Source organism: Mya arenaria, chromosome 4 (assembly GCF_026914265.1).
Source record: "Mya arenaria isolate MELC-2E11 chromosome 4, ASM2691426v1".
NCBI lineage: Eukaryota > Metazoa > Mollusca > Bivalvia > Myida > Myidae > Mya > Mya arenaria.
Genome location: NC_069125.1, coordinates 7,469,188 through 7,491,365, shown reverse-complemented (window position 1 = coordinate 7,491,365; position 22,178 = coordinate 7,469,188). Strand labels below are relative to the sequence as shown.

The 22,178-nt window shown below is 34.1% G+C and overlaps 1 protein-coding gene across 2 annotated transcripts; it reads right to left on the bottom strand.

Annotated features, from left to right (window-relative positions):
- Positions 1 to 1,613: 1,613 nt before the first annotated feature.
- LOC128231842 (keratin-associated protein 5-9-like) lies at positions 1,614 to 20,894 on the bottom strand. Of its 2 annotated transcripts, XM_052945068.1 has the most exons (6): positions 20,818 to 20,894; positions 17,347 to 17,484; positions 13,644 to 13,790; positions 11,562 to 11,633; positions 5,636 to 6,507; positions 1,614 to 5,028 (listed from the first exon to the last, which is right to left on the bottom strand). In XM_052945068.1, exons 2-5 carry the CDS (start codon positions 17,437 to 17,439, stop codon positions 5,659 to 5,661), a joined length of 1,161 nt encoding a protein of 386 aa, XP_052801028.1. In that variant the 5' UTR covers positions 17,440 to 17,484; positions 20,818 to 20,894; the 3' UTR covers positions 1,614 to 5,028; positions 5,636 to 5,658. The 2 variants fall into 2 exon arrangements, with proteins under 2 accessions (XP_052801028.1, XP_052801029.1); XM_052945069.1 differs by lacking the exons at positions 1,614 to 5,028; positions 5,636 to 6,507 and adding an exon at positions 10,490 to 10,564.
- Positions 20,895 to 22,178: the final 1,284 nt, after the last annotated feature.

Here is a 22,178-nt window from a genome sequence, read left to right as displayed (position 1 = left end):
GTAATAAAAAGCAAATTGAAGAGTAAACAAGAAATGCCACAATGCCAGGAAATCAGGTTTTCAATGATTGACAAAAAGACTTCAGCCTTCGTTGTGAGATTCAGTTTTAACTTCTTTTCTGTTTGTATTAACAGTGACCTTTACCCTATGGACCCAAAATGCAAGCCCATGTTAAGCCTCCATAAACACTTTCTACATACCAAGTTTTGTCACAATATGTCAACCATAATTCAAGTTATTCAGTACCAAACGGTTATCTTTAAGTAACAGTGACCTTGACCATATGGGCCTAAACGCATTCCCATGAAATGTCTCCATAAACTCTTCCTATATACCAAGCCTGGTCGCAATATGTCACCCTAACTAACTCAGTAACCAACATTTTTTCTATTTTTAGTAACAGTGACCTTGACCCCAGGGGCCCCAAACGCTATCCCATGAAAGGTCTTCCAACTTTGATCACAATATGTCAGCACTATAAAGTTATTCAGTTCTAACTATTTTTCTATTTTAGTAACAGTGACCTTGACCATGACTCTCTGTGTCCATACACAATTCCATGAAAGGTCTATATAAACTCTATCTTTATACCAAGTTTGGTCACAATATGTCAACCCTAACTCAAGTTATTCAGTACCAAACGGTTATCTATTTTCAGTAGCATTGATCTTGACCTTAGCGACGACGTTCATCATTCTTATAACCAGGTTTCACTTTGGTTAGAAATATAAAAACAAACGTGCCAGTCAAAGGCAATTAAAATACCAAGTCAATTAAGGGTGATAATTTGTATTTACTATTTAGAGTAAATACGCAGTTATGTAACCTAAATGTGTGATGGCCGTGAACAACTATGTGTATTCAGTCAATTAAATCAGAGGGTATAGAAGTGATGAGTGAATATATAACTTGCCCTTGAACTTTAACCAGACAAAAGTTGCCCTAACAATTTAACAAGTTCCTGGGTCAATCAGGTACCACAATGTGTATTTAGGATACGTGTTATAGGGATATATGTAACCTCATTGTAAGATGGTCCTGAACAACTATGTGCAGTATTAAGCGAATTGAATTAAGGGTATTGGAGATATCAGTGAAAATGCCAACTAAACCCTAAACTTCGTTTTATTACCGGAATTTGAATAGATGATGAAGTTTTCTCAACAAACCTGTTTCCAAAATAATTATCTTGTAAGCGGAGTAGACTGCGCAATGTTTAATTTAAAATGGTGAAGAAAAGAAAAGATATTGCCTTCCAACAAAGCATTTATGACGCAATTTAACACGTGGTATATACACACTGTATCAGTGAATTGTAACGTTGTCGTAAATACCCAAACTGTGACACTTGCACGCAACCCATCACCATCACCATTTGCATTTACAAACATCAATATACACGAAGTCATAATGCCAACAAAATGTTATCAGCGAGGACAACAAAATGTTATCATCGAGGACGTTCATAAGGTTTGTCATCGCGTTATGTTTTTCTTGAATTATTTCAATATCCGCACCGTGACTTTCAACAATTGACCATGAACAGTTTATAACTGATTGTATGCATTGTGTATTCATGTTTAAACGGTCCAATCAAACAAGAAAGGGAATAGTACAATTAATAGCATTATTTATTCAAACTCTCAACTAACAATAATAAATTAATACATGATGAAAGAGATGCATAAACTAACTTGCAAAACGCATTTCAAGAAATATTATGAGGCAATTTATCTATAAATGACTAAAAATGACAGGTACCTTTATCAGTGAATAAGAAAAGAGTTTTCCTCATAATAATACTTAAAATGTTCAATGGCATAATAATACATAACCATTCCTAATTATGCATGAAATCGATAAACAAATTGAATTGAAATTCTACTTAAGAGAATAATGGGTCATAAAAGCAAACATTTAGTGCAATAACATTTACATGACTAAGATTAAAACATTCCCAAAGAGTGTAAACATAAATACAATAAAATATGGATTACATATTATACTGTGTTCAAAAACAAAGAAAGGAAAAATAAAACAAAGAACATTTGGACGGAATACAGTACATCACAGTTGCTCGTAATATGTTTTGCGTAAATTACACAGGAATAAAATTCCATGTGACAATGCACAAAATCACATGCATGCATAAAGAATATGAGCAAGTAGGGCTGAACGTTTATGTTCATAATCAGTTATATTAAACGCGTGAAGGCAGTACTGGTTCATCTAATTAAACTAAAATAATACGTTTCATTTAGTACCATTCTGCATGTCTCAAGTTCGAGTGCACCACATTTACGCTCATACATTCCATTACAATCGATCTTCCTCAAAACCTTCAATGTCAACAACAGTCATCTCTTCCCCACCTACTGACTTTGCTTGGAATAATTCAAATGGGGATCTTACCGTCGCCGAGTTATTAGCTGAACTTTCCTCTTCAAAGGCAGACGATTTAGTACCTGGATCTACTGAAACTGATGACCGTGACCGTATTTTTTTCAGCCGTTCACTTATTGTCCCGGACTTCTCTAAAGATTTAGAACCCTTTCCATATTCTGTTCCATCATTACCATTTTCATTTGTTCCATCTTTGTAACCTTTTTCGAGACCACCATTCGATTCTACATCGTGTTTTTTCTTTACTGGTGACATTTTTCGTTTGTTACTTTCTGACTTTTTAACTAGGATTTCCATGCTTTTCTGATTTTGATATTCGCGACTTGCTCTTTTGGCTCTCTGTGAGGGCATACATGCCTGACTTAAGTTACGTGGTGAAGCATAAATGTTTTCTTCTTCACTGGAATATTTCTGCAAATCTTCGTAGAACACAGGTTCATCATAATCATGCTCTGAGTATTGTCGACCCACTCGTGGTTTTAAGTAACCGCTGCTCTGGGAACTAAGCTTACTTTGATTTACATTTATTGATTTCGTGCTTAGCATCTTTGAACGAGCTCCTTGATTTGAAATGCGGACTGTTTTATCGTCTTTCATAAGATGATCTAGATACAATTGATTTTGTGTCACTTCGTTTTCAGATTCTTCAGTACTAGTAACATCACTTCCGTCATATTCACATGACATGCTGGATAAATTGTTCAACTCTTCAGCGTTTGATCGTAAGTGTGATCTCAACTCGCCACGAGATTCTCGTTTATTTAGATATTCTTGAGAGTACTTGTGACGTAGAGATCGGTTACTGGCAATCTCATGAGAACGCCTTCTATCCAAAGGTTGACGAATCGGCAGCTCATCCATACTAGTTGGTTCTCTAAAAGTAGTTCTGTCTTCCATGGGTCCAGGCTTGCCCTGTGTTGAATGTCTACTAGACAAAGTTGCAGCATGGGAACTTCCTTTTGATGACGGTTGTGCAGTAATTATCTGTTGCATGTTTTCATAATCATGTGCTGATGCTGGACGTTGAATTGAATCATCACTTTGGGGGAAATGTTCCCTTAAATGACCACGATCAATATTTGCATACAAAGGGGTGCTTGTTTCAGCGTATGGATCATAGTTTTCATAATATTCACCATTTCTTTCAGTCAATCGCGACTCCGGGCGATTAAAAAGTCTAGAAATGTCATCGAGGTTTGTGCTTGGTAATCTACTTGGCTGTTGGGTTACACTTGAAAAGTAGTTATCTGGTAAATCATAATGTTGACTACCCATTTGTGCTCTTAAATTAGATTCTCTATGTGTATATTTACTTCTCTGAAGAGCCTCATCATTTGCTTGATCTTCATCTTCATTCTCCTCAACCACAAGAGAAAGTGGAGAGGGATGTCTACCGGTATAATGCGATGGGTTTGATCCTGGATAGGGAGATGAATGTATTGCCCTCAACTGTAATCCAGCTGGTATCAAGCCACTATTAAACCCAGGCTCACTTTGGGCACGCCTCGTTTGGTCAATAGACTGATGTAATTGCTTCCGAGATTTTGGACTAAGGTCGCAGTCTAAGATATTACAATAGTGCAATGCACAACAGCAGCAGAACTCACATGCAGTGTACTGTTCATCTATGGTAACAGTTTCAGGTTGGGGTATACCTGAAGATTCACTACTTTCCCCCTGTGTCTGTTTCCAATGTAGACACAGGATAAACCCACTGTCAACCAAGTCGGAGCACTTGCAAAACAGTACTTTGAAAACCTTAATCAATATACTAAGTGGCACTGCTAAAATGGCAAGCACAATCGAGATAACATTATAAACGAAGAAGTAACATATCTGGAAAGCAATTGCAACGGTTCCTACAACAAAATTATTAGCAGTACAATGAAGTGGACATTTTGAATAATAGTCTTGGTCTTTCCTCTGTAGCCCTAAACATTTAAACTTGCCATTTAAAGGGTATGGTAGGATGCCATAAATGTGGCATCCAAAACATGTGCATCTTCTCCCATGCATATGAAGCCTTTCATAACTATCGCAGCACTCTGCATCACTAACGGATAACTCTTGAAACACAATATGACACCCTTGACAAACTTTAAAGGTGTCATTGTCTATTGTAACATCCCAGTGAACTTGTTTCCCATTTTCTAGACAATTTACACATGTACAAATGTTACTAAATTGGTCGCTACAACAACCTTTTTTGAAACGTGTTCTATCTTGGCAACAGTAACAATCATCCAAATCACAATCTAAATCAAATTTGCAATCTTTACAATCTTTACAATCAGAACAATCTGGAGCTTTACAGCAATTATCATTCTTTTTACAGAGTTGGTGCTTACAAAAGTAACAACATGGTGCACAGTAGTTGTCAGTGGGCCAACAACATACGATTCTTCTGCAGCAAATCAGAACTTCTTTATAGTTGGATTGGTCAATCTGGCACTCCGTTAAGTCTGTTTTAAACTTACTGAACAAGTTGTTGGCAATGATGCAAAGACAGCAGGCAGAATTAAAGGCTAAGCGAGAACAGTCGCATTGGCACTGGCTACATTTCATTTGGAGTCTGTCGCTCCAGTCGTCGATGGTATATTTGCAGTCATACTGGCATTTACACAGCTGAAAGCAAACAATGATAAAAAACACATAAAAGATTTGAGAAGAATAAAAGGTCAAGCAGGTAAATAAGAAATAACCGGCTGTAGCTTACTTATTTCAAAGACATGAGAGTAATGTGTTAAAATAAATCGTCAAGCTTGAAAGACACAAAAGAAAAGAAACCCCGATCATTTTGCTTGAAAAAGCCAATTTAGACATATTTCACCCAACTAAGGTTATCTACAAAATGGTAATAATAGTTACTCTAATGTTTATAAGAAAAGAGTAAAAATGTTATCATTTCAAAACTTTCAAATTGTTTACATATTTTCATATAAGGTAAATTATTTTTCAGAACAATAATTACTCGATTCCTAAAATTTACATCTAACAATATCGTGTTATTCTTCACAGCTCCTTTGCAACAGTTGGCAAATACAATTGTGATGTAGTTTTCTTAATAACAGCAACTTAACTAAACTTTTAAACAGTCAACATAACCCTTACCATGCCTTACCATATCACCTTTCAATTCACTAAGTCTGTTAATCTGTATTTAAGAAAGAAAGCTATGTTAATGTGTTCATAAAGATGCGCATACAATATAGATTACCAATGTAAAACTTACATAGAACAGAACATGAGAATGTGCTATCTATCCTTTGGCACTGGCAGGGGTCGTGGAGAGGTCAAGGTAGGCACCTGACCTTGAACTCTAGGTGTGCTGGTTACACCATAGAACACAGAGTCTCCTGCAGAACTTCTGTGTGTTCCAGAACCATCAAGAATAGAACCAGGCTCCAACTGTTCATTCATACTCAATCGTATATTTGACATACTTGCGTTACTTCCATATGAAAGAGATAAAATGTCACAGTGCTGAGGTAGTCCAAGTATAAGGTCAGGATCACTTTGAACTCTCCCTGAATGTCTACCATTAGAGTGATGTAAAGGCACATTATTTAGACAACTGACAGGCACTTCTTTCAATTCACTGGCTGCTGGTAGTTTAGTTCTAGCAGCTTTGTGAACGGATTTATTTTCTCCAAGATCCGGAGGTTTGGGTAAAGACCTTGGTGTCTTTCCCGGAGTCTTTCTATCTATAGTTACCTTTCTTACAGGTTTACTGTCCTTTATATCAAACGGCTGACTTTTACTTTTGAATTTCATTTTGTTTAAAGATACATTAGGGTCACTATGCATTTTCACGGTCTGCACAGGCCTTTTTCTTTGGTTCTGTACTGCATTTCTTTCGGAGGGAACAATTCTTGGCGTTTCTTTCTCCTCTTGGGGTTTAAAAATACCAGCCTGGTCAACAGACGATGAAGAAGACTGTGTTCTATATTTTGCAGTTGATGAAGATTTGGAAACAAGTCTTATCTCTAGGCAACAGCATATAAAAGGTCCACAGCTTTCACAGCAATTACACAAATCGCAGCTAGGCCTACAATCGCAACAATCAGTACCGCAACACCCGAGCCCTGTTTTGCAGCCTAGCTTCTGGGAAAGGAAAGGAAATATTGAATTTAAAAGTTATATCATACATTCAAACATAAACATGCTGATAAAATTATAGCAATTCATGAAATCTTTCTATAAAATTTAAGTCGGACAAATGATTGAATTTCACAAAACTTATACACAAAACAAACAGGCAAATAACACATTATTTTGACATATCAAAGCTAGCATGTTTTTTTTTCCACTTCCATTTGCAACAAGAATCGAAGCTTATGAAAAACGGACAGTTCCATACACTCATTAAAAGCAGCAAAAAAGTTTTGTTAATAGGAGAGGGAAATATTATTATATACAAAGTGCAGATATTTGTACAATTTATGAACCCCAAACACCTACAGGAAATGGAGTGATACTAGTATAATTATTATTATGTTTATTAAACTGTATTTTATCAAAAACTTGTAATCAATGCTAACCTTGATAGTCAAAATAAACATTGTTCTGATAAAATTTGAAATGTAATATAATGTTCCTTGAAATGAACACAGTTAAGCAAATAATTTTCTTGAATTGAACAGAGTTAACAGGTAAGCAGATAATAGACCTAACAAATCCTCAATTATGAAATAATTTGAACTTTTATTTCTTAAACACATATTGAATAAATCGTCATTAGTATTTTAGGTTTAAAATGGAATTTATTTCGTCAGTTAATTTGTGCAACACAAATAATGCAAACACTGCCTAAGAAAAGCACACAAAATGTTAGTTGATGAAGATTAGTATCATATCACTATCATTTGTGTAATCATTGCATTCTAAATTTTTTTAATCCCATGAATATTACAAACTGTAATCTGTACTTTTTTCCTTCACACAAACACATCATAAACATGTTAAAATAACGGAATGCTAATGATTACACAATATGTTAAATATGTCTATCTATATAATCAGTACTATACCGACAGTCAATGAAAACAGACCGCAAATATGAAGACAAAACTTCAATAAAATATTTTTCACATTTTCATTGATTTATTATTATTAATTGACATGTGTATGATTACTGTGCAAAGTACATAAAACATAGCAAAAGCAAAACAGTTACTAAGACAAAACATAAAATCATCTGATCAACTTTTGTCACCACAGCTACATTTCTACTAATAATTGAAAACAAGTTAAAGAGGTGAGGCGACGTATTCTCTAAGTAAATATACCTTTTTCGAAACTCGTATATTTTGTGGTAATGTTGGATTTAAAGCACAGGCCATCAAGTACAAATAAGTTTATTTTTTTAATTTATGTTAAATGTAATTTGATTACTTTGAAGTATAAAGTCTTTGTTGGCATAAAGACTCAAAAAGAATGTTTAAAGATTAGTCCATTTGTACTGCATGACACATTAACTTTGAATTGAGTAAGTGTGTGGAAGATGTGAATCATGTATGAATAATGCAACATAAAACGTAAATTCTAAGCAGCAGTAACAAATTGTGGATGAAATGTTGTAATATCCATTGATTTGGGAAATGTTGCTAACAGTAATAACAAGTAATTAGTTATTTTACTTCACAATAATTTGTATGGAAGCAGTATGAAATCAAAGTGTCATTATATCAGAGAAAAACTTGCACATAAAAAGTTCAACAACATCTTGCTCATAACCCTTGCCAGTTACATTCATGTAAGGGAATGCTGAATTAATAAACCTTCACCAGCAAAGCACCCAAAGCACTTTGTTGGAAAGCATATTCTAAATAGAGAGAAAAGTCTGAATGTAAAGTGACCATTATAAATGTGTAATACAACTATGTAGGAAAAAGCCCAATTAAAAAGCAGAAATTTACTTGGTTGTCAAAAACAAACAAATTGAAAAAAAAAATGAAAATGGATCATATGAAGAGCAAATATAAGTCGTGGTTTATGAGGTCTGTTTGTGGTGATTGCATCACTAGCAGTGTCACTTGTGCCCTCACCATGCACCTCTAAATCTGATTTATATTGTAAATTCTAATACAGTCCAAACTCGATATATTACATTGAGGATTTAAACATTAGACAAAATTCAGACTCAAATGGGTTGGGTTTGGTGCTTTATTTTTGTATGCGGATGTGTCGATTGTTCGTTTTCTCGAACTTTTTTCCTAGGTCCCGACAAATTCGACATAGCAAGTTTGGACTGTAGGTTTAACTACTGGGCACTTTCCTGCATTTTTCTAAATTTTAATATTGTAAAAATAAAAGAAAAAAGACTTGCCACAGAGAAACATTTTAAGCATAAAATGATTTTATCAACAAAATAAAGCAACATGACTGTGTGTCAGAAGCAATCGTGCTAAATCATGTATCTTTAAAATTAAAGGTAAAGCGATATAAGCGTTTGTCTATTAAGCAAAACAATGATCAAAGATTTAGAGCTTGTGGGTTTCACAGAAACTTCTGTAACAATACACCTCTAGTGGGGGTACTCCCTTGAACATAAAACTGTTTAAATGATTATTATTCAGAAGGCTCTTCGATCTATGTAGGCAAATGTAAACCTATATTTCTGTTATTTACAGCAGCAGCAGCAGCAGCACTTTAATGTGTTGTCAATACAAGAGGACTCTAGAAATCAAATAATTTTTATTTGAAAATTGATACGACTTAAAAAAAAACAATTGTTCATAAATTACATAAAAACAAGTGTCCCCTAAAGCAGTAGATTTGACAGAACACCCGTCAAGTTCATGTTTGTAATTTATATTATATATCATTATAAAAAAAACTAAAATGAGCAAAACTCTGTGCATGAGTAGTTTTTTGGCTTATCATTTTGCTCTAAATGGTTGCACCACGACCTGGAGAGCAATAGCGTCTTAAAACTCACAGGAACACACACTTCTAGAAAGACTGAATATATGAAAGCTGGCATTTTTTCTGACTCAACATAAGCTTTATGGTATTATTAAATGTTTGATGAATTCTAGTACATATTGCTCACACAATTGCCCCATGATTAATGCTTTTAAATAGTTTACTTACATTGCCAGAATTTTTATCATTTTTCTGAAATAATTATCACATTTTTTTCACAAAGAAAAAGTTCATTAAAAAATCAGCAAAAATTCTGACAAATGTCAAGCGAATAATGCATTCTAGCTCAATATAAACACAAATTAATATTATTATGTTCACATGTTATTTAATGTATGTACAAGTATACAAGTACAGGTTAGAAATGATACAGTGAAATACTTCAGTGTCCAACAGTTGTTAATGATGATGTTAATATAGTGGCCAGTTTTAAGCGCTAACTATGGTAACTAGGTTCACGCAATTACACATATTAATTAGACTCAAATCTTTTCACTCTTGTAGCACTTCAGTCAAGTATTGAAAGTTATACAATGTAACGGAGGTATTCCGACTTTACATTATAAATGACCCAAAACTTACAAGTTTTTCTTTATTTTTCTTTGTTTTAAGCTGTGGTAAGCTATGTGTCTATGATCTGTTTATAGTGTTTGTATGTGTTTGTCTCTTGCAGTCGTTTGGACTCTTTATACTGGGCTTGTCCCTGTAATTTATATCATTATTTTTATTAGTATTATAGCAATAAAGTCTGTTTTCTTTTGAATATTCTACCTCTGTACAACTTTTCCTCCTTTCAATTGAAGAGTGTAGTCATTAGAATAAGACTTTTGGATGAATAATTCTGAGTCTTTATACAAGTGCTTGCCATTTCAAATTATATTAAGACCTCCTATTAAAAGTCAAGAATTCGACAACTTCAAGGACAAGTGCAGGGCTTGCAGCTTTGTGCTAATATCAAACACTGAGATTGACAGGACAAGAGTGAACCTTAGTTTTCATAGTTAATGCTTGAACCTGGCCATGTTTGATACCAAGGGAAGTAATTATGATAGTGAAGTCTTGTTAAAAGAGTATCAAAAATCAAGGCTGGCAATATCCCCTTTGCTCTATATCCTTGACATACTTACAACAGAAAGACAACACATGAGTGTATGAAACTATATGGAAATAAGTGTCTGTGCGATTATCTGCCTGTTATAGGCTGATTCTGCAGCGTTCCACAGTCCTTGCACAACTGGACAAAAAAAGAAACATGCTTGCATGAAAGGTATGAACAGTAGAAAAAAGTAATGATGATCTATAAATCTTAGTCAAAATGAAAAGGTGCTATTATAAATTCCAGCGGTTTTTTTTATTACCCCTGTATACATATAATAGCTTAGACCAGCAATCCAGCGACCTGGGTTAGATATCTGGCTTTGGTGGCTTATTTTATCACATTTATACATAGATAATATTCAAAAAGACACATTTAAATTATTGGAAATACTGAATCATAAATTTACAAAAAAAAAATCAAACCATAAAATGAAATGAAGAAAAAGCATTTAAATTTAAAGTTAATCTATGCCTACAAAGCTTGCTTTTAAAAGAAAGCAGGGCATTTATAGCCTTTTGCAATACTTATACTATTTAATTGATATAATATGTGCAGCCAATGCATCTTGTAACTAGATGCCACATCCCACATGCTCATCCTTATAACAAATGACACAAAGAAATCAAGTATAGCATTGACTGAAAACGATTTTTATAATTTGCTCTAAAAGCCTTAACGTTTTAACATTTTATTCCTATCAATACAGTGTACGGGTAAAATTTCAATCCGATATTTTATATTTGTATAGAGACTTAGCTTAACATGTTTAGTATCATGCACAAACTGCAGTCATTGAAATGAGACTTTTGGTTAAAGCCCGATTTCGTAACAGGCCCGGCTATACAACATTCAGAATTTGAACTAGCTCTGCAAACATTCTACCAGTGAAGGGCTGGCTTGCAGGCCTATACTTATTTTGACATTAATATTGTGTACAACATTTTAGATCTCATATTTTAGCCAAAGGTTAGCAAATTGTTCTGCATTAGAAATTTGAAATTATTTTAAATTTTAGATGAATCTCATCAGATCCTAACAGCACGATGAACATTGAAGGGGGATGCTTAACATTTGTAACCGGAATGAAACAAAACAACAAACAACATTGAGAAAGTAGACAGGTTTCACTTACATTCACAAGACATGAGTCCTGGCCTTCCTCAGCGCAACACTGGCACAGCAGTATGTCAACACAACTGCACTTCTGTAATATAAAACATGTATTTTATAATATAACCATGTGCATAAAATATTCATGAATTTTAATTCTTGTTTGCTGTTGTACTGATATGTACATATGATATTAAAATGAGCTCATACTTCTTTTAGAAATGATAAATTTCTGTGTTCATTTTGTACTTTTTTCACTATAACAAGGTCTTCTGAATGAACATTCTGATTAGTTGATGTTCAATAGCTCCACCAACTGGCGTTGTTCGATAATTGGATGATTCACGACCCAATTATCAGATTAGGAGATTACTGATTATAAATGGATAATTGCCATGTTTTGACTGGAGCAGTGACCAAATACTCGCTGGTTGACAGATCTAAAAATTGTAGAAGTCAATATTACTTTGATGTTACATATGACGAAAGCCTGGAGATTTTAGGTGACAACTTCACCCGAGTCGCCCTCTCGTGTGGACGCTGAGTTCATATTATTTTATGAGTGGACCGTATTTCATTGTCAAATATCTTCTCCACATAAAATAAGGACAATATTATTATTATGATTTTTTTAAGCAATAATAGGAAGAAACAGTGAGCCTTAAGGGAACCAAACAGTAATTTAAGATTCCTTTGCTTTTCCATTAGGCAGATATCAATCTCCAAGTCCTTTTGAAGAAATTCTAATTCATTGTTTCAAGTTTATAACACTGATTAACACGGAGATTTTCTTGTAACATACACCATTTTCAGCATTATGCGTATAGTACATTTCTAACAATAAATATTTACACCTCAACTTCCATTCCTTAAATGAATTGCCTTTTGGCAATTGCGTTCATCAATCGATGAACCCAACATCTTTGGATATGTTCGGATCTAAATTCATTACATAACAATATACATGACAAATATTTATCTTGTTATTGTTTGTATTGTGTCAGAAGGTCCCGTAAAAGATAAATCAACATTTTAGAAAGTGTTATTTTTCTTAAATTTAAATGTGTAGTTGCCGTAACTGTTCGAATTTTACGTCTAAAAGTGATTTCAAGTGGTTGATCTATTCCCGCGATATTGTGACGTCATTTGAAATAAATGCTTCCGGTAACAGTCGGGTCGTTCTATTTACAGAATCTCCTTCGGACTCCACACACTTTGACCAGTCCAATTGCGTTCATACCCCGATAATGACATCAAGCCCGCAATTCATTCCTTAAACAAACACAGTCATGAAGAAGTTAAAACATACATTCATGATTTAACCATAATAGATTCACTTAAGGAAAAAATTGCAGGATTGCTCCTGAGGACTCCACACTTAAAACTAAAACTAGCCCAATTGTGTTCATATCCACATAATCCCTGATAATGACATCAATCCCGCAATTCATTACTTATATCAACACCAGCAATATTTCATTCATGAATTGTTAAAAAAAATACTTCATTTCATTAAAGAAAACCTTAACAGTAATTCTTTCTCATCCATGTAAATAGAACGAACCGTCCATAATCGGAAACAGTTTATCAAATGACGTCACAATTACACGGATAAAAATCAATCATTTAAAATCACTTTTTAACTTGAAATTCAACACTAATGACAACAATACATTTAACACATAATAAATATACACTTTCTAACATGTTGATTTAAGTTTTTGGTGCCTGCTCACACAATACAAACAATTACAAGATAAATGATTTTTAATATGATTTGTGTTCCAAACATATCGGAAGATGTTGCGTTCATCAGATGATAACTGCAATTGCCAAAAGGCAGTTTATTTAAGGAATGGTGAAAAACTATATTTTATATACAGATCTTTTGCTCAAGGTTATTATTAAATAAAATTCAAGAATGGATCAAGTTGCAGTTTAAAACCTCATGCAACATCAGTTTATCATTGTTTGCAATGTTAATGCAAGAGTTGCAAAATTTTAAACCTCACAATTTTGCCAGTACTCTTAAATAGACACAAAGTTATGACAATCTACAGTTCAAATTGATACATTCAGGGGTTTTATAAAATATATATCAAACCTTTTTTGGACAACAAGAGTTGAGACAGCGTTGCAAGCTGGGATCGCAGGCGCAACACTCAGCTTGACCAAGGTTTCTACAACAAGTACAGCTCTCGTCTCCTTCTTTGCCGCACGCCTGACACTCACATTGACACGAACCACGACCCTACGAAGATAAAAACATTTATTCAACTTTATCAAAGACAATGAAATGTATTCAGAGCTTGAATGGCTGAATTCTGGATACAAACTCCTTATATTCTATAGTGTATCATATTTTATAGTGTATCAAACTGTTTTCACTCTCCTTTAAAGCTACTCTTTCACAGATTGAACGTTTTGACAACTTTGTTATTTTTTGTCTTGGGACGAGCCAATTTTTGCGAGAATCCATGGAAACCTGTTATATAAGACTGCTGCCAAAATATTAGAGTGCAAATTTTTATATTTAAGTTTAAAAAATGATGTTTTATGCATTTTTCTTAAACTGTTAGTAACGGTTTAAGCCATTAAACATAAATTTTCGAACGGAAATATGAAAATCTAAGATCTGATTTTTTGTCAGCAAACTTATATCATTGATTTGCAGATATTTATGAAAACATTTGCTCTTTCCAAGACAAAAAATAAAAAAGTTATAAAAATGGTAAATCTGTGAGAGTGCAGCTTTAAACCAGTGGTCAAGAGCTGCCTATGAAGTTGTAAAATGTGAGTAAAATTTCTCTCCTCAAACCTGGGTACCATTTCGTTGCAATCTCTTACATGTATTTAGTATGTCAAAAAATAATTACAAAGAACATTTTCTGCAGTGTATTGCAAATGCTAGCCTATTCATATAAAATAGCATGCTCAAATGTATAAAAACTATATTTTACGCCAATTTCTGCTTTAGGATTTAAATAAGCAAAAATGTTGCTAATTTTATTATTACATTGTAGTAGATTGGCACTTTAAACATTGCCCCAGTTTTGAGCAGAATGCAATATATTTTAGAATTCCAATGTCATATGCAGTTGCTGTAAAGACTGTCCAGGTGCTGAAGAGGGAAAAAATATTACATTTGACGATGCAGACCATCAAGTGATCAAGAACAAAAAGCAGGATATTTATTAGTCGTAAGCCAGACCAATTATAATCTAAACAAGGCATTCCAAAGGACGGCTATATCCCCCTCCGTTGTTTTTTTTGTATATTTTGTTTTTCTCGCAACCTGACAGGTACGTTGAATTTGACAAAAATTGTACACACCCACTGGTCAAGAGTTAGAATATAGGAAATACAAGTTGTTTGATAGGTAACTTAAATATTCTTGGATATTTGAACATATAAAATGATATTATAAAAGGATATTTGTTAAAGTTTTTCATATTGTGTGTAGTGTATTCAAGATCAATGTCAAGGTTATTTTGGCTAAAAATAGGAAGGAAAATGAGTCCTTGATTTATAACATCGATGAAATAGCAAGCCTTAAGTAGTTTCGATAAAGTGATACATATATATTGTGGTGACGTCATAACATTGTTTTACTGCTTTTGAAGAGATAACACATGTTATAAATATATTTTCACATTTGTGTTCATTGTTTTTTTAAATATTAAACTTGTTGCACATAATGATAATGCTTGGTAGAGTGCACTAAGTATCAATCTGTGCCACTTGTTTAACACCTTCAATTAACATTTATATCTTATCCTCTATTAAGCATTAATGTCATAATATGGACCTGAAACTTCATGATGGATTACTGGCACAAATTGCAATTGGTTTGAGTTCTTCACTTTGATCATTAAAGTTATTGTTGCTAAAAGTACATGAAATGTTTAAGGTCAATAAAGCCAGTAAGAATTGACATGGATACACTGCTAAATGTAAATGTAAAAGCATGTGACTATGTACTATGACCTTTAAATGTCAGATGTGACCTTGACCATTGAGGTATGGATCCGGGTCAAGGTCACTGCACATTGTCTCAATAAGGACAAAATTTGTACCAAGTAATATGGTAATCCATCAATGCAAGGGCTCAAATGTAAAGAGTGCCAACATCAATTTTGGTCAAATATGACATTTTGTGTTTGTTCAATTATACAATGTACCTTTTATGTGTGGGTAAATTTTCTAGTTCAAGTTCATTCCTTATTTGGGCAAAATTAATAGAATTATATTTAGCAACTACTTACAGGAAAAATTTGTTCAGGTAAAAGGTTCCAAGTACAGTTGATACATTCATCCAAACAAAATGTAAACTATTTACAGTGGAAAAAGGTGCTAACTATACTTGTAACCTTTTACCAATAAATTAGGCTGTATTTATTCAACAACAGAGGTGCTACAATCAGTTACCGTATCTGCTTTTCCCAGGAACTTTTCTGGCTAATTGTTAATCTTACCGGTGAAGCTGGGGTTAAATACTAGAAAATGAATGATAATTATCATTAAAATTGTCTTCACGTTTATGAATGTTCGGATGCTTGATTTGACTATTAAGGTGAAAAATTTGTTTTTGTTATGGTATTCACTAAGTTAATATTCAAACGTCTATTTTATTTAACTTTACTAAATTACTAGAACGAATGTTTTATAGTCATACTTACTAATTAATTGTGATAGCATTTAAAATTTATTAGATTTAAGGTATCGTTTATTATATAATACAAATGCAGAAAAAGGCTACTAATTACATTAAAAAAATAAAAAATGAAGTTGTACTATAGTGTTAAAATTGTTCTTTACTTGCATTGATCGTTGATTATCTCAAATGTTTTGGTATCATTTTCCTCTAATATTCTAAGGCAATAATAATTTATATAAAGTTATACCAGTATTTATAAATGTGTTTATTGGGATACTCCTGATCTTTAATTTTTTGATAAGAATTGTTTTATCAATCTTTCATGATTAGTTATTATATACTTATTGGTCTCAAAATTATAGATTTTGTTGTCTTAAAACTATGTTCTTAATACACGGCCTCTAAATGCCAGCTCCACCACTTTACGGTGGTGCAAAGAAAAAGAGCTGTCAACACTTTCGTGATGGAGCTGTGCCCTATGTTTACATGAACAAACGTGAGTATGACTTATATTTTATTTGATAATTTCATTAAACGGACATATTTCGAAAATCGGAGAATGTGGTACCGTGTAAGAACACTTCTACTGTAGGCTGGTTACTATTTTGTTTCAATATTGTGCAAACTGTGGTGCCAGGAGCTTTTCTCCCGAATAAGACTTGTGCATATTTTGAGAACTGATTGCATAGCAAGTACATTTCGGTGCTTACACACCCCGTAAGAACATTCTAACCCATGCAAACGTAACTGTTATGTATAGTACTTATGCCGGAACACACTAAAACTAATAAGCACTTCTTAAAAGTTCTCAAGAGTTTATCATTAGACATGGTAAAACCTGGATCAAATTGGAAACTATGCAAATCAATGTAAGGATTGCACAATTAATGAATAAGATTTTTTTGGAAAGTAGAGGGGACACCACTCCCTGCACTGTTTAATTGTCTTCCAGGCTGCTCAAATTCTGAATTTTTATAGCATGGCTTGTTAACAAATTTGATGCCGAGCGATAGTAGAAGAATTAGGGCTTGTTCAGCCAGAACTCTAATTTCCATGACTGCTGTTATCACCTACATCCCTTCAAAAAAATCCTTTCATACTTCAAAATTTCCTGTGTAGAAAAACACTTCACTTTTAAAACGAATCTTACCTTCAGGAAAATGTATAATGCAAATAGTCCTAAAACTACCAGCACCCAGCATGCGAGCACGATACACACTATCGCTGCAATAGGCAATGCCATCTTGATCACCGCATGTCCATGGTCACTTCTGCTTCAACCTGTCACCTGCAAAAAAATAGAAAGTTGTGTATGTCTAGGTTTCATGTAACATTATAATCTTGCTTTGAATTTTGGGCTGAGGAATTTAGATCTGTACAAAAAAATCAGTAGCTGGTGGAATAACAACTTATTGGATACCATAAGTATGAATAAGTATGTCAATGTCTGTAGTTTCACTATTTTTACTTAATGTTTCATAATTTAAGGCTATGCAATCTTGTTGTTTTCTAGCCAATTGGGTGCTGAGTGTCTGCACGATTAAAAGAGACTAACGATCCTTTCTTGTTCTGCCTACACTCAATGAAGTATTCATGATGAACTTATAAAAAATGTGTGTCTTTTTTTGTATACAATCTGCTAACCTTCATAACTTGTGAATGATAAAGAATGTATGTGGAAACGAGCTCAGACCTACAAGAATTTTTCGATAAAACAACTGTATACGTCGCATGCATGTTCAGAAGGAAGTTATCTCCAAGGTGCAATCGCTCAACAAGCACAAACTAGTAGCGTTTTCGCAATTTTCTTTGACAACTCTGCCAAGAACACAAAAAGTTGATTATTTGTTTATTATGTGTATAATAAAGTACCAAAACACATTTTTTATGATTACACTACACTCAACGAGTTAGACCCACTTTCCGTTTCCCTCTGCGGATTTTTGCTATCGCGGCCAACACAATGATTTTATCAACTGTCCGCGTTCCTCGGAGTTTGAATTTAAGGCCCTCGGAGGGTGATCAGTCGACCGAAGAATAACGAACTTGGCGTTCCTCGGAGGGGTTAACTCCGCGAAACTCTGCCGACACTAGATAAGAATCTACGCTAAAGTTATATTTATTTTATTAATATTTTAAACCGATTAAGACAGCTCCAGTAAAATGCTATTATTATTTTTCCTCTGCCCGTTTTGCATAAAGTTAGCTTACCACAAGAATGCAGTCGTATTTCACTAGTTGCACATGTATCTTACATACATGCCATATTTTTTGGAGACCATTCCATGAGATTTGGTCAAAATGCTTAAAATTTAGGGGGATTTGGAAAGTATTCAGGGGGATTTTATATCGAAAGTCTAAGTTCACGAAATATCAATTTTTTGTATTTTATTCACATAATTATATAAAAATATTCATTCAATATTGCAATGACAACTGAACTAACATCAATTCATAATATATTATGCATATAACACTTCAATGTATATATATATATATATAAAATGTTAAATAATAAAAAAAGTGAATTTTTACAAAAAGCACTACTAAAAAAAATGAATTTTTAGGCACTTCACAGCACTAGGTCCACATGACAATCAGGATAGCAAACACATGCACATTTAATTGCATGAATTGATTGATTTATATAGCATGTCCTTGGAAGGAACAAATGAGCTGCAAATGTTATGTTCATTAAACTTTACACTCAGCAGATTGTGAATTGTTTCTGAAGTCAATCTTGACCTTGAGTCTGTCTGAATTTTTCTCAAGATGCTGAAACAACGCTCTGGGTCAGCATCTGAATGCGGAATTGCCAAGCATGCCAGAGCAACCTTTGGAATGGTAGGAAACTGCCTCTGTGATCTGCCAGGCAGCTGTCTGTCGAATAATCCATCATTATCAGAAAGAGTACAGTATACCGTAACATTTTCACACGTCGGAAAATTGTCCAATAGTTGCGTGTTAACATCTTCATTTGTAATTTAATGTCAACACCCTTACAGGGTTAAAAACAAACAAACAATTAGTGACCCCTATACAAATTTATTGCGACCTTTCGACCGTATAACGCAGAGATCAAAGGCGCTATCATGGCACACTGTGTAACAATCAAAACATGTACCCTACTGATTGGCAGTTTGTGCAAGGCTGTATACACACCATCAATCGATAATCCAGATGTAAAATACAGCGCATCAAATTCCTTACCGTAAATACGCGGATCAAATCTCGGGTAATAAAACCAGTGACAACACGCTCGTAAGCGGAGGTTTAAAAAAAATAATCATTTTTTTTTTTGGAAATTCCGGGGGATTTGCATCTCCCGCCGGGGGACCGGGGGATGGACCGAAATTCCGCGGGATTTTATCCCCCTCCGGGTGATATGGCATGTATGATCTTATAAACGTGTTTTTGCTGATGACTGATAAACACATTTCTTCCGAGAAATTCTATATTACACATTTTCGGAAAATCAGGAGGTCAAACACGCGTTCAAAGTTCACAGCGCATGGTTTTGAAGGCCTTCTTGCCTCGTTTTATGTGGAAAATTCCATGAAACGTCATAGCTATTTTTAACCACCAATAATAAATAGTATATTCTACATTGTATTGATCACGCGCTTTACGTCAGAGGTCATGTTTCAGAATCGTGTAAATAGTCGGCTGCTTTATAATGCAATAACTTAGTGGATATACTTTAATGATTCAATGTTTATAATTTCAGAAATATTCAATTGGTGTTTACGGACATAAATACAAATCAAACATTGGTACATGTAAGAATCTTTTACGCTTAACAATGTGGATAAGCATAAAAATAAATAACTTTTAAACAAGAACGATTTCTTGCTTATTTGATTAGACTTGGGAGTTCCGCCGTGGGATCATAAAATTGGACGATTCTCAACGCTATCGTTCATATTAAACTCGGCGGTAAGCCAGCCACTCGGAGGAACTCAGGGGGATTTTAGCGAGGGCAACAGTTTTACCCTCGGAGGAAACCCGCAATCATCGACTTTATCCCTCGGAGTGAGTGAGGAAAGTGGGTCTAACTTGTTGAGTGTACTGTATCAGTCCAAGAGATCACCCTAGTGACCAATCGTTTGACTGGACAAAAAATGCAGTCCAAATACCAAGTAACTGTGGTGAATTGAGCTACAATTGAATTTTATTATACATGTGTTGTGACGGTGCTTTTGTAACTTGTAATATATAAGGCGAACAAACTTGAGCAATTTAATATGCTTTGAAATGCTGTCTTGAAAATGTTTATCATGATTGGATAATAAATAATGAAAATGTCGTCTAAACAAGGCTGTTTACTTTTTAAATAACGCAAAAGAAGCATAACATTGTGGAGTTACTAATGCGATTTACATTTCTTCAAGACTGGATAATTAAAGTTATTGTCTGAATTAGGTTGTACTGACTTATTTCTGGACATTTAAATTCATCTGTTCAGTGTTCTGAAATTGAGGTGCTATATTTTTTTCTTGGAATAATGGAATTGAAATAAAATTGAGTCGTTGAGTGGGTATTGAACAATGATCAGACAAAGGGGAAATATGATTTATATCATTTTTAAGAGCTTGACTGCAAATATTGTACCATAACGTACTTGAAAATGTAGAAAAATTGACAGAAAATCAAGCTGCAGCAGGACGAAATGTCACGTGATCAAACATACCGCAAAGCGCCTTTCACGACAATGCGGCTACAGACTACCATTTTTTTATATAACATTTCCACAAGCATGCACCGGTTCTTACCCTTTAATTTTATTTGTACGTTTCGGCTCGGAAAAACGCATATCATGGTTTATGTGTTCGATAAATGAAGCATAGATATACATGTATATTTCAATAATCAATTTCATATAACAATGAGTGATCAGTAGTGAGTTTTGATGATTATACATCCCGAGTGGAGCCAGCAAACAGCACATGTACCCAACAAAACGTTGTTATTATAGCACAACACTCTAAGAAAGACTTATTGAACCATACATTTCAGTTAACAGACTCAAGAATACCATCTTCCTCTATCTATTTTAGTAACCAGTGGAATATTAGGGTGTCATACATGATATTTTTCCATTTCAACCATTCCAGGCGCGTTAGATCTCGACCAGTTAATTTTAGATACTGTGTCAAATTATTCTTGATCCTGCTATCAGGTGATGTTGCTACAAACCCTGGACCTGTCCGGTATCCATGTGGAGACTGCGCTAAGCCAGTTGCTTAAAGCCACCATGCCATATACTGTGATGGTTGTTATTTCTGGTGGCATATAGAATATGCCCGTGTAACTTCAAATGAATATAACAAACTTGTAACTAGTGAAACCCCATGGCTATGTTTCCAGTGTTCAAACTTTCATTTTACAGACAGCTTTTTTTATCAGTCATGTCACTCTATTAACGATTCCTTCTGTTCAACATCTTCAGAGAAAAAAAATCAACAACTTCGAACCTCTCACCAAACTACAGCAACAACACCCTAGAAGATTCATATGCGCATGTTTAAATATAAACAGTTTAAGAAATAAATGTTATGGCATCCAGGAAATTTTATTGGAAAATACAGTTGATTTATTGTTTATTCTAGAAACTAAACTTGATGTCTCCTTTCCTAATTCTCATTTCGCAGTGGACAACTACCATATGAGGCGAGCTGACAGGACATCGAAGGGAGGAGGCATCATAGCCCACCTGCGTTCAGACATTGCCGGTAAAAGAAAATCCAGGACTTGAGTTCAAAGACATAGAATCTGTATGTGTTGAGGTAAAATTAAACAATTCTAAATGGATCATCTATGGTACTTATAAACCACCATCTTTGAACAAGGTCGTTTTTCAAGAAAACTCTGATTTAACTCTAGATAAGTCTTTAAACAAACATGACAACTTGTTAATTATTGGAGACCTAAATTTTAACATGCTTATTGATGACAAATGTGTACCTCTTAGAAATTGCTGTG